Raw genomic sequence first — 16,063 nt, 5'->3', positions numbered from 1 at the left:
CCAGAGTGAAAATTAATTAGAACCAAGAGACTCTGGGGAGAATTTTACCTTTTTCATTTCCACTCTTCTGTCTTGCCATTTCCTGTCTCAAGGCACAGACTGAAGCTTCTCGTACCAAAGCAGAGAGATCTGCACCCCTAAAATAAAAGAAGTGTTCTTTCTATTTGTTCTTAGATACTACAAAAGCCCAAAAAGAAGTCTGGCAGCAATGTTCTTTGAAGTCACATATTAAACAATCAGGAAATTGTTCAATGATGAAGTTGTTAGTGACCAATAAAAGTGCGATAAACTGATTACAGTCAGTAAGAAAGAGCTTTCAGCTTTCACTTAAAATATTTCTTAACTTTTAACATAACCAAAAGACAACCTACTGATTAGGAGAATATAACTGTAAATGATATACCCAATAAGAAGCTAATACCCAAAATACAGAAAAAGCTCATATAACTCAACACTAAAAAAAACAAAAAACAAATAATCCAATAAAAAATGGGCAGAGGACCTAAAAAAACATTTTTCCAAAAAAGACATACAGATGGAAAACAGACACATGCAAGATGCTCCACAATCACTAATCATCAGGGAAATGCAAATCAAAATCACAATGATAACATCTCACACCAGTCAGAACGGCCACTACCCAAAAGACAAGAAATAACAAGCGAGGATGTGGAGAAATGGGAACCCTCCTACACGGTTGGTGGGAATGTAAATTGGTATAACCACCGTGGGAAAACAGCATGGGGGTTCCTCAAAACACTAAAATACAGATATCATATGACCCAGGAATTCCAAAGAAAACAAAATCATTAATTTGAGGAAATACATGCACCCCTGTGTTATCACAGCATTATTTACAATAGCCAAGATACGGAAGCAACCGATGTCCACGGATAGATGAATGGATGGATAAAGAAGATGTACATATACACAATAGAATATTAGTTATAAAAAAAATCCTGCCACTTGCAACAGGGATGAACCTACAGGGTATTATGCTGAGTGAAATAAAATCAGACACAGGTTGACAAATACCATATGGCCTCACTTAGATGTGGAATATAAAAGATAAAACAAACCAGAAACAGATTCATAAACACAAAAAACAGAATGGTGGCTGCCAAAGGGGAGTAGGGCCATGGGTGAAATAGGTTTAGGGGAAAATTTAGTGAGAATCTTTAGTATCTTGATCTGGGTGATGTTTACACGAGTGTATACACACTTCAAAAATTCACTGAGCTGTACACTCAGATCTGTGAATTTTATAAATGTACCTTAATAAAAATGTATGAATAATTTAAAATAAGTACATAAGAAATTCAAAAGCATTTCTGACTTTCAGAAAAAAAGAAATTATGGAGGAAACAATGCAATCAATCACAAATATTTGCATACTAATAGTTACAGATAGTAAATATAAGAAGTCTAAAACATCCAGTCAGTAGAAAGAAACATATTATTTATAGTAAATCCTCATCTTAAGGCCTATGCTAAAGTGCTGACTAGCCCATTTATATATTACCTAGTGTCTAAAATAAACATGTATAAAAAGTCATCTATGGCTCCTAGTTCAAAAGGGAAAAACAGAGTCTTTGATGCACTTAATTCAAGCTTGAGTGGAAAAATCATAAATTGCTTAAATATGACAAGAATAACAAGCCTTCATTTTATTATTCTGTGGGAAAATGTGCTGAGTCAGCTTGGCTCCTACATTCAGTGTAAGACATTGGTGCTGACTGGTACTTCTTCAGGTTCATCTTCAACAGAATGTTTACAGATTCTTTGAGAAAGTGCATTTGGGGATAAAAACCTCATTTCTACACATGAGCTCATTATTAACTGAATCCAGTGTTTCTGTTGGCTAAGTGTTAGGATTATAACAGTACTTAATAATCTCGTACATGCTGGGGTACCCATGCCTTCCCTTAATGGGAAATCTACCACTGGTGTAGAGACACCATTAGCTAATGCAAGGAAGTCCTAGGAACTGCAGTATCAGGGTGTCTCACCCATGACAGCAGCGTCAGAACCCATTATGTACGCCACTGAATTCTCCCCCCACCCCCGACCCCTTTATGATCTGACACCCCTTTCCTATGTAGTGTACTCCAAAAAATTTGGCCCAGGGTAGTTCTCCCATGAAAACGACCTGTTACCCATTGAAAATCTTTACTGATTTTAGCAGTCAAGCTATAAATTACTCACTTAAGTCTTTTTTTCCCCCTTGGTAGCAGACTGGTCCGGGTTTGATTCCCAACTAGGGGAAGATCTACATCTCCATAAAGGGGAGGGGGGTGCTTTTCCTGGTGCCCCTCACCACCGCTGCGTGGGACTTGATCGTTTCTCTTTCACTGAGGTGATTGCTGCTTTCGAAGAGAGGCAGCATCCTGGCCACACTACGGCATGTCAGGTGTGCCAGGGTGGCACAGCAAAGGAGGAGACTCACAGCCCTAGATGTCCATGTATGAGGGAGCTGGGGAATACAACTTTGTATCCTCAGCACACTCCCTAAAAACGATCTACATGGTTTTAAGTGGACTCATCTTGATAGAGATGGTTTTCAACCAGAACCGGAAATGACCGAGTACCTCAGTGCCACCTGTGGGTATGTCTTTGGATGTAAGTTTACATGGCTGAAAATAAGACTCTTGAAGACCTCAGAGATGGGAACACTACTACTTAACTCACTTAGTAATGTTGGAAAACATTACTTGGCTTGCCGCAGAGGCATCATGAGGACCAAGTATACTGTGGACAATCTACAGAGCTTTTAGAGCAAGCCGGGGCGGGGGAGATGTTTACCCATCAAATAAACTTGACCTTCATTTTCTCCCCTGTGTACCAAAAGTGGGAAAGCTAACAAATTTACCTAAAACATGTCAAGAAACAACAGAAACTACACCAGAAAGCATACTGAAGCTGAACGTGAATGGGCCTGGAAACATGGCTTATGGCTCTTTCTCCGTTAAATGTTGTAGTACCTGGACAGTCTGGCCCCCAAGTAGTGACACAGCTGCTCAAGAACCCTGGGAGAAGGGCGGGCTATCTGTGGAAGGCAGCAGTCATGGTGGTCAGGGAGGCTGTGCACCGAGTCCACATGTGGGAGCGTCCCCCAGTCCCTGGCACTCCTCAGAGCCTCCAACCCAGAAGTCCTTTCTCTGAGAAGGAAGAAGCGAGGAGGGCCAGGCCCTAATGCAGCTCCTCTAGGGAGCTGAATTAGTAGTCCTCCCAACGATGTTACTTTATACGGGACGCTGAGCCTTCAAAGCGCTGGCAGACTCAACTGTGAGTAGTTACTTACGAATAGCAGTCACAGCGGAGGTCACCAGCCAGTGCTTCCAAATTCACATCTGCATCTAGTGGAGGTCTGGTGCCATTCTAAGTGAGAGAGAAAAAATCAGTTTTCATTGAGGCTTTTATTATCAATACTTTCCCACATAGTAGCTTAGTAAGTAGTACTGGCTGCTTAACTAAATGTAATCGACTCCCAGACCAATAAGAGTTTTTCAGTTTTGAGAAATGTGGTTAAGAAGCAGACTCCAAACTAGGGACAGCTAGTGGCCAACGATTTATGCTTACCACGCCTGGAGAACCTGGGTGTAGCTGCAGCAAAACACCACCAGGAACAGGTCCCACCCACCTCAATCTTCCCAAAGGTGAAGGAATGCATCTCCTTCGTCTAATTACAATGGCAATGTTTGAGCAGTGTTTGGTTTTGATGTGAAGCTGGCGGGAAAGGGAGGAACAGCACTGAATCTGACCAGGAGAGTGCGTGCAGTGAACTCCCCAGCAGCAGCCAGAGCCATGGTACTCAAGGGTTCTTTCTCACCCTTTATCTAAAATTCAGCCCTGACTCCAGCCAATTCCCTTTTGGTAGACACCAGGCGACACTAGAAAGGACAAGTATCAAACAGCCTCAGACTCCAACAACACTACGGACGAGACCTGGCATGCATACGGTACACTCTCTCTTAATAGCTTTTTTAGTGATTTAAACTGCAGAGACAGATAAGTTTCTAGTGATTTATAATGTACAGCAAACTCCCTTAGTATCTTTTTATTATTCTGATTCATCACTTACATATACTGTGCATAGTCTTTCCTTTGTAGCAAATATTATATTAGTTAATAGTTTAAGAAGAAACAGAGAACAAAGTGAACAAACATGCCATCAAGTTTCAGGATAAGTGTAAACATTAGCCCAACAGGTGCCCTGAGCCAGGTGCTTGAGCCAAGGGCTGTGTCAGCCAATCCTGTGCTGTGTGATCACCTGCCCCTTGTCCCATGCTCAGATGGTGTCCTCTCATGTCCTTCTAGATGAGCACGTTGAAGAATTTTGTAAACTGTCATCTGCTAGCTGCTACTATTTGATAGAATCCAAGTGGTCAGCTAATACAGGTTAAAGGAGTATTTATGTTCCCATTCAATCCACTTTGCCCTGGCAAATAATCATTGGACAATGAACTCTTGTACGAGCTCAGGCAAAGAATCTTTGTGCTTTTCCTTTTCTCCTTTCCACTTGGGTGTAAAACTAGATGATCAGACGGCCAGATCCCTAAGGTTCCCTTTAATGATGTTTTCAATTCCCCTTGGTTAACCCGGGGAGCGCGGGCTGTGGAGCAGCTGGAAGGAAGCTGGAGGGCAACACCTGCAGCTCTGGTGATATTTTTATTGTGGTAAAATGCGCTTAAAAAATTTACCACCATTATAAAGGCGTGTTTAACGGCATTTTTTTTAAAAGTACATTCACACCATCATGTGGCTATCCATCTCTAGCAACTTTTTTCATCTTCCCACAACTGAACTTGGTATGCATTAACCACTAGCCCTCTAAGCCCTGTCCCTGATACCACCCTCAGCGTTTCTGTCTGTATGAATTTAAACGGCAATGCTCTCTTATAGGTGGAGGTTTTGCTTATAAAAGCTCATGCAGTTGGACAGTTAATATTATGCCCACTTTTCTGTATGTGTACTGTACCTCAATAAAAAGGTCTAAAAAGTGGAAAAAACACTGGACTGGAAATAAGGAAAAAAGGTGAGCTCTAAAGTTGAAATCTGCAACTTATTGGCCCTCTGGGAAGTTTCTAAATCCTTTTTATGTTGGCAATTAAAACAAAAAAAAGTGTCTTGAGATTCAAGATGGCGCAGTGAGAGGTGAGAGGGAGAACTCCCAAAACCTCAAATTGTATGAAAATATAGTTAATTAATACCACTGATCCTAAAACAGCAACAAGAAAGAAGGCTGCACCAGACTGCACACGGACCTCACAAACAGAGCAGACCTCATGAAACAGGGTAACATACGAAAGCCTTCATCCACTGGGACTCGAGCCCTTCCCCCACCCCAGCCCACCAGCAGGAGAAGAGAAACGGAGAGGCGAGGGGGTGGAAGCCTGGGACTGCTGAACACCTGACTCTGGAGATCTGCTTTGTGAGCAGAAACCTACACTATGTGGTGCTCTGGACGTTGGGGACCTCAGACAGGCAGAGTGCTTGAGAGACTGAGATTCCCGCCTTTTGTGGTGGAGGGGATCCACATCCGTCCACTCTGGAACAGAGGAAAGGCAGGTGGTCTAAGAGGCTTCCTAGCAGCCAGAGGGCTGCTGAAGGGGTGGGGTTTGCACAGAGGTTGCTACGCCGGGGGAGGGGAGGGCTGGACAAGGTTGTCTGGGCGTGCTCTGCCCAGCAGGTTGGGAACTTTGAGAAGCTTAAAGCGCTCCATCCCCCTGGCTGCCTACTGAGCTCTGAGGCCACCCCCTCCCCCGTGACACGCAGCCTGCTGTGCCTTCCTCCTAGCCTGCTAGCACGGGTTCGCAAACTGGCAGTCACTGTGCTGGCGTCGGGCAAGCCAGAGGGAGGCTCCACCTACAACAGTTTGAGACGCAAAGCACAGAGGCTTACACCTGTGTGCTCGGCCCACTGGCTCTGATACTGGAGAAAGGCACCACAGATGGGAATCAGGAAAAACATCTTTCCTCCCTCCAGGCACCAGCTGTGCCACCCAGTGACCCCCAACCTCACTCAAGGGGCTGAGAAGCTCCAGAGACCAGAGCTTCTGGGCATTAGTGGGCACCACACAGAAATACGAAATGACAAAAGAACCTGGTTCAGACCAAAATCTCACAAACACGAGAAAAAGGACCACATGAAACTGAACTAACCAATCTTCCTGAAAGAGAGTTCAAAATAAAAATCATAAACATGCTTATGGAGGTACAGAAAAATATTCAAGAACTCAGAGATTCAATCATTAAGAAATTCCTGGGGAGGGCTGTACAACACAGAGAAGACAAGTAGTGATTTTATAGCATCTTACTATGCTGATGGACAGTGACTGTAATGGGGTATGATGGGGGGACTTTGTGATGGGGGGAGTCTAGTAAACATAATGTTCCTCATGTAATTGCAGATTAATGATACAAAAAATTCAGTATCTGAAATTAAACATACAAAGGAGGGATTTAAAAGCAGATTAGATGTAGTAGAAGAGATGGTAAGTGGAATACAAATTAGAGAAGAGGAATACAAAGCTGAGGCACAGAGAGAAAAAAGAATCTCTAAGAATGAAAGAATACTGAGAGAACTGTGTGACCAATCCTAACAGAACAGTATTTGCATTATATGGGTACCAGAAGAAGAAGAAGAGAGAAAAACGGACAGCAAGTGTCACTGAGGAGGTAACTGCTGAAAACTTCCCCACTCTGGGGAAGGAGATAGTCTCTGAAGTCATGGAGGTGCACAGATCTCCCAGCATAAGGGACCCAAGGAAGACATCAAGACATATAATTTAGTAAAATGGCAAGATCAAGGATAAAGTCAGACTTTTAAAAGCAGCTAGAGAGAGAGAAAAAAGATGACATACAATGGAAAACACATTAGGCTATCATCAGACTTCTCAACAGAAAACTTACAGGCCAGAAGGGAGTGGCAAGATACATTTAATGCAATGAAGCAAAAGGGCCTTGAACCAAGAATACTTTAACCGGCAAGGTTATCATTTAAATTTGAAAGAGGGATTAAACAATTTTCAGATGAGAAAAAGCTAAGAAAATTTACCACCCATAAAGCACCTGTACAATGCATTTTGGAGGGACTCCTACAGATGGAAGTATTCCTAAGGCTGAACAGATGTCACTCAAGGGATAGACAAAGAGTAGAGAATATGATTGCTAACATACAAAGAATTGAGGAGGAAGAAAAAGGAGGGAAAAAAATGAACCTTTAGGTTGTGTTTGTAATTGCATATGAACTGAATTAAACTACACTGCTAGACAGTAAGGGAATTACCCTTGAACCTTTGGTAACCATGAAGCTAAAGCCTGCAATGGCAATAAGTACATACCTATCGAATATCACCCTAAAAGTGAATGGTCTGAATGCACCAATCAAAAGACATAGAGTTACTGAATGGATTAAAAAAACAAGACCCATCTATATATGCTGCCTACAAGAGACTCACTTCAAACCCAAAGACATACACAGACTGTAAGTAAGGAGCTGGAAAAAAATATTTCATGCAACTAATAGGAAGAAAAAGGCAGGAGTGGCAGTACTTGTATCAGACAAAATAGACTTCAGAGGATGGCGGCGTGAGTAGAGCAGTGGAAATCTCCTCCCAAAAACACATAGAGCTATGAAAATATAAGAAAAATCTTCCTAAAATAGAGACCACAGGACACAGGACAACATCCAGACCACATCCACACCTGCAAGAACCCAGCGCCTTGCGAAGGGGGTAAGATACAAGCCCCGGCCCGGCGGGACCCGAGCGCCCCTCCCCCCGGCTCCCGGCGGGTGGAGAGAAACCGGAGCGGTTTTTTTTTTTTTTTTTTTGGTGAGCGCTTTTTGGAAGCCTTCGAGGGACGGGCCCCCGTTGCTGGGGAGGCAAGGTGGTGGGACCGGTGAGCAGGTGCCTGGGAACGGCGCCGGAGGACAAAGAATATCCCGCGTTTCTCCCTGCGGGACCAGCGGGCGGGTGCCTGAGACCGGCACCTGAGGACGGAGGAGGTCGCGCGTTTTCCCCCTTTTTTTCTCTCTTTTTGGCGAGTGCTTTTTGGAAGCCTTGAAGGGACAGGGACCCCGGTGCTAGGGAGGCAGGGCGGCGGGACTGGTGAGCGGGTGCCTGGGACGAGTGCCTGAGGACAAAGAATATCGAGCGTTCCTTCCCTGCGGTGGGTGGGTGCTTTTTAGAAACCTTGAAAGGACAGGGACCCTGGTGCTAGGGAGACAGGGCAGCAGGACCAGTGAGCGGGTGCCTGGGACCGGCACATGAGGACAAAAAAAAAAAAAAAAAAAATCGCTTGTTTTTTCCTTTTTTTTTTTTTTCTTTCTGTTCCCTCTCTCATTGTTGCTGTTGTTGTTTTGGTTTGGAGAGTGCTTTTTGGAAGTCTTAAAGGGGCAAGACAGGTCACTTAGACCAGAGGCAGGGAATCTGGGGATCTCTGGGCACTCTAACCCCCTGGGCAGCAGGGAGCACAGGGGCCCTTATGGAGATAAATAGCCTCCTGGCCACTCCCCCTCCAACGGGGCTCCACCATTTTGGAGGAACAGCCCCAGCCAGGCCAAGCCCACAGCAACAGCAGAGATAAACCCCAAAGCAACTGGACAGGAAGCAGAAGCCCTGTCTGTGCACAGCTGCCCAGCACAAGCAACTAGAGGTCGCTATTCTCCCAGGAAAAGGCTACAACCCAACAAGAAGGGAAGCTCTTCCAGCGGTCACTTGTACCAGCTCTGCAAACTATCTCTATCACCATGAAAAGGCAAAACTACAGGCAGACAAAGATCACAGAGACAACACCTGAGAGGGAGACAGACCTAACTAGTCCTCCTGAAAAAGAATTCAAAATAAAAATCATGAACATGCTGACAGAGATGCAGAGAAAAATGCAAGAGCAATGGGATGAGATGCAGAGAAAAATGCAAGAGCAGTGGGATGAGATGCAGAGAAAAATGCAAGAGCAGTGGGATGAAGTCCGGAAGGAGATCACAGATGTCAGGAAAGAGATCACAGAAGTGAAACAATCCCTGGAAGGATTTATAAGCAGAATGGATAAGATGCAAGAGGCCATTGAAGGAATAGAAGCCAGAGAACAGGAACGTATAGAAGCTGACATAGAGAGAGATAAAAGGATCTCCAGGAATGAAACAACACTAAGAGAAATATGTGACCAATACAAAAGGAATAACATTCGTATTATAGGGATACCAGAAGAGGAAGAAAGAGGAAAAGGGATAGAAAGTGTCTTTGAAGAAATAATTGCTGAAAACTTCCCCAAACTGGGGGAGGAAATAATCGAACAGACCATGGAATTACACAGAACCCCCAACAGAAAGGATCCAAGGAGGACAACACCAAGACACATAGTAATTAAAAAGGCAAGGATCAAGGACAAGGAAAGAGTTTTAAAGGCAGCTAGAGAGAAAAAGGTCACCTATAAAGGAAAACCAATCAGGCTAACATCAGACTTCTCAACAGAAACCCTACAGGCCAGAAGAGAATGGCATGATATACTTAATGCAATGAAACAGAAGGGCCTTGAACCAAGGATACTGTATCCAGCACGACTATCATTTAAATATGATGGTGGGATCAAACAATTCCCAGACAAGCAAAAGCTGAGGGAATTTGCTTCCCACAAACCACCTCTACAGGGCATCCTACAGGGACTGCTCTAGATTGGAGCACCCCTAAAAAGAGCACAGAACAAAACACACAACATATGAAGAATGGAGGAGGAGGAATAAGAAGGGAGAGAAGAAAAGAATCTCCAGACAGTGTATATAACAGCTCAATGAGCGAGCTAAGTTAGGCAGTAAGATACTAAAGAAGCTAACTTTGAACCTTTGGTAACCACGAATCTAAAGCCTGAAATGGCAATAAGTACATATCTCTCAATAGTCAGCCTAAATGTAAATGGACTTAATGCACCAATCAAAAGACATAGAGTAATAGAATGGATAAAAAAGCAAGACCCATCTATATGCTGCTTACAAGAAACTCACCTTAAACCCAAAGATAAGCATAGACTAAAAGTCAAGGGATGGAAAAACATATTTCAGGCAAACAACAGTGAGAAGAAAGCAGGGGTTGCAGTACTAATATCAGCAAAATAGACTTCAAAACAAAGAAAGTAACAAGAGATAAAGAAGGTCACTACATAATGATAAAGGGCTCAGTCCAACAAGAGGATATAACCATTCTAAATATATATGCACCCAATACAGGAGCACCAGCATATGTGAAGCAAATACTAACAGAACTAAAGAGGGAAACAGACTGCAATGCATTCATTGTAGGAGACTTCAACACACCACTCACCCCAAAGGATAGATCCACCGGGCAGCAAATAAGTAAAGACACACAGGCACTGAACAACATACTAGAACAGATGGACCTAATAGACATCTATAGAACTCTACATCCAAAAGCAACAGGATATACATTCTTCTCAAGTGCACATGGAACATTCTCCAGAATAGACCACATACTAGCTCACAAAAAGAGCCTCAGTAAATTCCAAAATATTGAAATTCTACCAACCAATTTTTCAGACCACAAAGGTATGAAAGTAGAAATAAATTCTACAAAGAAAACAAAAAGGCTCACAAACACATGGAGGCTTAACAACATGCTACTATATAATCAATGGATCAATGAACAAATCAAAATAGAGATCAAGGAATATATAGAAACAAATGACAACAACAACACTAAGCCCCAACTTCTGTGGGATGCAGCGAAAGCAGTCTTAAGAGGAAAGTATATAGCAATCCAGGCACACTTGAAGAAGGAAGAACAATCCCAAATGAATAGTCTAACATCACAATTATTAAAACTGGAAAAAGAAGAACAAATGAGGCCTAAAGTCAGCAGAAGGAGGGACATAATAAAGATCAGTGAAGAAATAAACAAAATTGAGAAGAATAAAACAATAGCAAAAATCAACGAAACCAAGAGCTGGTTCTTCGAGAAAATAAACAAAATAGATAAGCCTCTAGCCCAACTTATTAAGAGAAAAAGAGAGTCAACACAAATCAACATAATCAGAAATGAGAATGAAAAATCACGACAGACTCCACAGAAATACAAAGAATTATTAAAGACTACTATGAAAACCTATATGCCAACAAGCTGGAAAACCTAGAAGAAATGGACAACTTCCTAGAAAAATACAACCTTCCAAGGCTGACCCAGGAAGAAACAGAAAATCTGAACAGACCAATTACCAGCAAAGAAATTGAACTGATAATCAAAAACCTACCTAAGAGCAAAACCCCTGGATCAGATGGTTCCACTGCTGAATTTTATCAAACACTTATTGAAGACCTAATACCCATCCCTCCTTAAAGTTTTCCAAAAAGTAGAACAGGAGGGAATACTCCCAAACTCACTCTACGAGGGCAACATCACTCTAATACCAAAACCAGGCAAAGACACCACAACAAAAGAAAATTACAGACCAATATCCCTGATGAACATAGATACAAAAATACTCAACAAAATATTAGCAAACCAAATTCAAAAATACATCAAAGAGATCATCCATCATGATCAAGTGTGATTCATCCCAAGGATGCAAAGATGGTATAACATTCAAAAATCCATCAACATCATCCACTATATCAATGAAAAGGACAAAAACCATGTGATCATCTCCATAGATGCTGAAAAAGCATTCAACAAAATTTAAGATCCATTCGTGATAAAAACTCTCAACAAAATGGGTATAGAGGGCAAGTACCTCAACATAATAAAGGCGATATATAACAAACCCACAACCAACATTATACTTAACAGCGAGAAGCTGAAAGCTTTTCCTTTAAGATGAGGAACAAGACAAGGGTGCCGACTCTCTCCACTTTTATTCAACATAGTTCTCGAGGTCCTAGCCATGGCAATCAGACAACACAAAGAAATAAAAGGGATCCAGATAGGCAAGGAAGAAGTCAAACTGTCCCTGTTTGCAGATGACATGATATTGTATATAAAAATCCCTAAAGAATCCACTCCAAAACTACTAGATCTAATATCTGAATTCAGCAAAATTGCAGGGTACAAAATTAATACATATTAAAAATTGCATTCCTATACACTAACGATGAACTAGCAGAAAGAGAAATCCGGAAAACAATTCCTTTCACAATTGCATCACAAAGAATAAAATACCTAGGAATAAACCTAACCAAGGAAGTGAAAGATCTACACCCTGAAAACTACAAGACACTCTTAAGAGAAAATAATGAGGACACTAATAAATGGAAATTCATCCCATGCTCTTGGCTAGGAAGAATTAATATTGTCAAAATGGCCATCCTGCTGAAACCAATCTATAGATTCAGTGCAATCCCTATCAAAATACCTACAGCATTCTTCACAATGAACTAGAGCAAACAGTTCTAAAATTCATATGGAATGACAAAAGACCCAGAATAGCCAAAGCAATCCTGAGAAGGAAGAATACAGCAGGGGGAATTACGCTGTGTTCAAGCTCTATTGCAAAGCCAATTAGCAATGTGGAGCTTCTTTTCATGTGCCTGTTGGCCATGTGAATTTCTTCTTTGGAGAAGTGTCTGTTCAGCTCCTCTGTCCATTTTTAAATTGGCTTATTTGCTTTTTGTTTGTTGAGGTGCATGAGCTCTTTATATAATTTGGATGTCAACCCTTATTGGATATGTCATTTATAAATGTATTCTCCCATACTGTAGGATGTCTTTTTGTTCTGCTGATGGTGTACTTTGCTGTACAGATGCTTTTTTGTTTGATATAGTCCCAGTTGTTCATTTTTGCTTTTGTTTCCCTTGCCTGGGGAGATATGTAATCAAGACAATTTGGTACTCGCACAAGAACAGACCCATAGACCAGTGGAACAGAATAGAGAACCCAGATATAAACCCACCCATATATGGTCAATTAATATATGATAAAAGAGCCATTGATATACAGTGGGGAAATGACAGCGTCTTCAACAGCTGGTGTTGGAGAAACTGGACAGCTACATGTAAGAGAATGGAACTGGATTACATCTAACCCCATACACAAAAGCAAATTCAAAATGGTTCAAAGACCTGAATGTAAGGCATGAAACCATAAAACTCTTAGAAAAAAATATAGGCAAAAATCTCTTGGACCTAAACATGAGCAACTTCTTCATGAACATATCTCCCTGGGCATCAGCCTCAGTCCCAGGAGTTTTATTATCATGGTGATGGTATTGTTAAAAACACTATCTATTACATCTTAGTGTTCTTTTTATGAAGACCCAGAGGAGAAACTTTTCCTAGAAAAATAATTCTTAGAAATTGAGATTCTGAAAAACTTTCTAGTTCTTAGGAAATTCATTTTTTTAGAAAAACAAATAATCCCCGAACACCTTAACGTGAAAGAAAGTACTAAACTGCCTCCTTTGGAGTGTGGAGTGTGGCTACACTGTAATGTCTGGGTGTTTTATCAGCAAAAGTGCTTCCCACTTAGTGGGAAGAAGGGCTGAGTCGTCTCTGATCATTAAAATCATTATTCTCAACTGCACTGAGGTGATGTGTCCAACCTACAGTAAGAAGTAAAGTGAAAGGTGAATTCCATGCACTCCCAGAGGAAGTAATTAGAAAAATTTCAATGGATTAGAAAGCTTATAAAACAAAATGTATAAATATTTTTAAAGAATTTATTGAAACATCCTAATGTATGAAATATTTATAACTTTTTATACTAACTTGGTTGTTCTTCAGTACAGGTTTTATTATCTCTTAATAAAAGTTCTAATGGAAATCTCAAATAATTTGCTGACTGTAAGAAGCTCAGCCAAAGGAATTACTAGAAAAAGAAGGAAAATAGCCTCTAGGGAAGTTGTGGCCCACAAGTATCATATGCTTCTATTTACATGAGGTACACAGAGTAGCCATGTTCACAGGGAGGATGGGTGGGGACTGAGCGGTTAGCAGGGACAGAGTTTCAGGCTGTGGAAATATTCAAACATTATTTCCACAAAAATAGGGTAGAGATGTGTGTTCCTATGTGTCTGTCCAAGGACTGGCAAGAAGTTGCAAAGTAACAGTTACCCTGTTAAGGTGGTATGATTATGTTAACTTAACTTTTTTCCAATTAACTATGTGAATAAAGATCGCTGCTGATTCCAAACTCTGTTACATGGCTGTGAATAGATTCCTGTGACTAAATATAAATGTAATTACTGAAATAAAAGTAATAGTACATCTTAAATTACTTTTTAAACCTGAGTGTTTCATAAAATAGAATGCTTAATCAGAAATATAGGAGAGAATAATAAGTGGTAGTAATATATAAATCAAGCATAGAAATCAAATGTATAACCACATATGACTTATTTTTCCTGTAATTCCTGATAAGTGATGCGGAACAGAACAAACAAGACCAAAACAGTTTCTGTGACCTAACTGCCCTTCCTATTGTTTCAATACCTTGTAAGATTTCACGCCCCAGGAAACTGGAGACTGCCGAGGATTAACTTTAGAGTTAGTTAGTGGTTGTCTATGAAGTTCCCCACACAGAATTCTATTGTTGTTAACATGTATTTGCTCAATAAATATGAAGGGTGCCCTCTCAGCACCACTCTTGTGCTGTTACGCCTTGAGTCCCCTGGCTGGTCCTTTCAGGTCTTCGATAACTCATCCTGTCTCCTCCCTTATCTGTGGGCCAGAAGCCGGGAGGGACCGACAATAGCATAAACGGGTCATAATTTCCTTTTAAGCATTGTAAAATATGTTCAACGTGAATTTACCAATTAGCCATTTTTAAGTGTAGTTATTTGACATTAGTACACTCATATTTGCTGTTAAACAACAAAATTCAACTGAGTAGACTTAAAGATTAAATTGTTTTTATTTGATTCATGGGCAGCATCCATCCAGCAGTTGAGCTCCAAATAGATGTAAAAAAGGAAAGGTTTCTAAAGAAAGAAGGTGGTAAGAAAACGAAGTTTATGAGCAAAGAGGGCATTATTTCAAGGAAGGTCACCTTCCTGGGGGTAATAAGGGTCGCCAGGTGGATTTCCTCACTGGCGCTGACAGGTAACATCAAGTCGATGGGTTAAAGGTTACATTCCTGGGAGAGGCTGAAAGTGCTGTTCTGTTGGGTGTTCAGTCCTTGTTTGCTGATGTGGGGCCCTTAACATGCGTGACTCCATTTGGGACCCACTGTCTCTTTTTTAACACATCACCAGTGTCCTTCTCCAGAACTCTTCATTTTAGACCCAAACAAGTCCCCGAGAGGAGAGCTGGATGGTAAGCGGACGGTCACTGGCTGTCCCAGGGGCCAAGAAGAGCCCTGGCTCCCAGGCCAGCACCAGTACCCCTCCTGAGCCGCCTGAAGCAAAATACACTCTAAGGCCAGTGAGAATCAACTGCCAAAAGCTACCCTTTGTCTTCAGCACAGACAGATGCTGAGAAGTGTAGGAAGTAAACCACATCCTACAAAAAGCTGTTTTTAAAGTCAAACTGATTTTTTAATCAAAATGTCATTTTTTCTTTTTCTTTTCTTTCCATCACAACTTTGTTCCTGGAAGTTGCCCAAAGCGCCTTTCTCTCTACTTCTAGCCTCTTCCTCTTAAACCTCCAGTTATGCCAGTTAACTATTCCTTAACAAAACAAAATAACACCCCTCCACCCCAGACCCCTGCCCCATATATACATATATACTAATGACAGGAAATCGGGAAACATAAGGCAACTGAAACAGAAAAGCAATTCCTGACACTCAGGAAGTGGCCTGATACACTCACACGACCTCTCCACAATCATGTCTGAACACAGACAAAATGTGACAACATTCAAGCCACAAAAATCAAACACTCCCATCTTGGCTAACACAGTGACTGCTGCATCTTTACCAGTCACAGCACTGGCCCTGGGTTGATCTATCTAGACAGGATGTATTGAGATGCTGATCACAGACTTGAGTCTGCTTTTTGGAAACAATTCAGAAGAAAGCCCCCTCAACTCTTCCCAAATCTAACACAAACACGGACCACTGAAGTCCTTCCTAACATCCTCTGAGACATCCACATTTCTACTGGATGGGGTCTCCCCAACT

At 41.6% G+C, this 16,063-nt stretch overlaps 1 protein-coding gene across 10 annotated transcripts in view; it reads right to left on the bottom strand.

The window, feature by feature from the left end:
- Positions 1–16,063, bottom strand: part of NVL (nuclear VCP like) — a 136,267-nt gene that overhangs the window by 18,803 nt on the left and 101,401 nt on the right. For 8 of the 10 annotated variants that reach the window (XR_012122748.1, XM_073216668.1, XM_073216669.1 and 5 more), the window contains 2 exons: positions 3,302–3,378; positions 49–137 (listed from right to left, as the gene is read on the bottom strand). Coding sequence is in view for 7 of the 10 variants with exons in the window: in XM_073216668.1 (XP_073072769.1) it covers positions 49–137; positions 3,302–3,378 (166 nt within the window). In the remaining 3 variants the exon portion in view is untranslated. The remainder of the gene's footprint in view (positions 1–48; positions 138–3,301; positions 3,379–16,063) is intronic. The other 2 variants (XR_012122749.1, XR_012122747.1) reach the window with 1 other exon arrangement.

This window comes from Manis javanica, chromosome 11, assembly GCF_040802235.1.
Source record: "Manis javanica isolate MJ-LG chromosome 11, MJ_LKY, whole genome shotgun sequence".
NCBI classification, from domain to species: domain Eukaryota; kingdom Metazoa; phylum Chordata; class Mammalia; order Pholidota; family Manidae; genus Manis; species Manis javanica.
The sequence above is the reverse complement of the archived record's forward strand: the minus strand, read 5'-3'. Positions and strand labels throughout refer to the sequence as shown.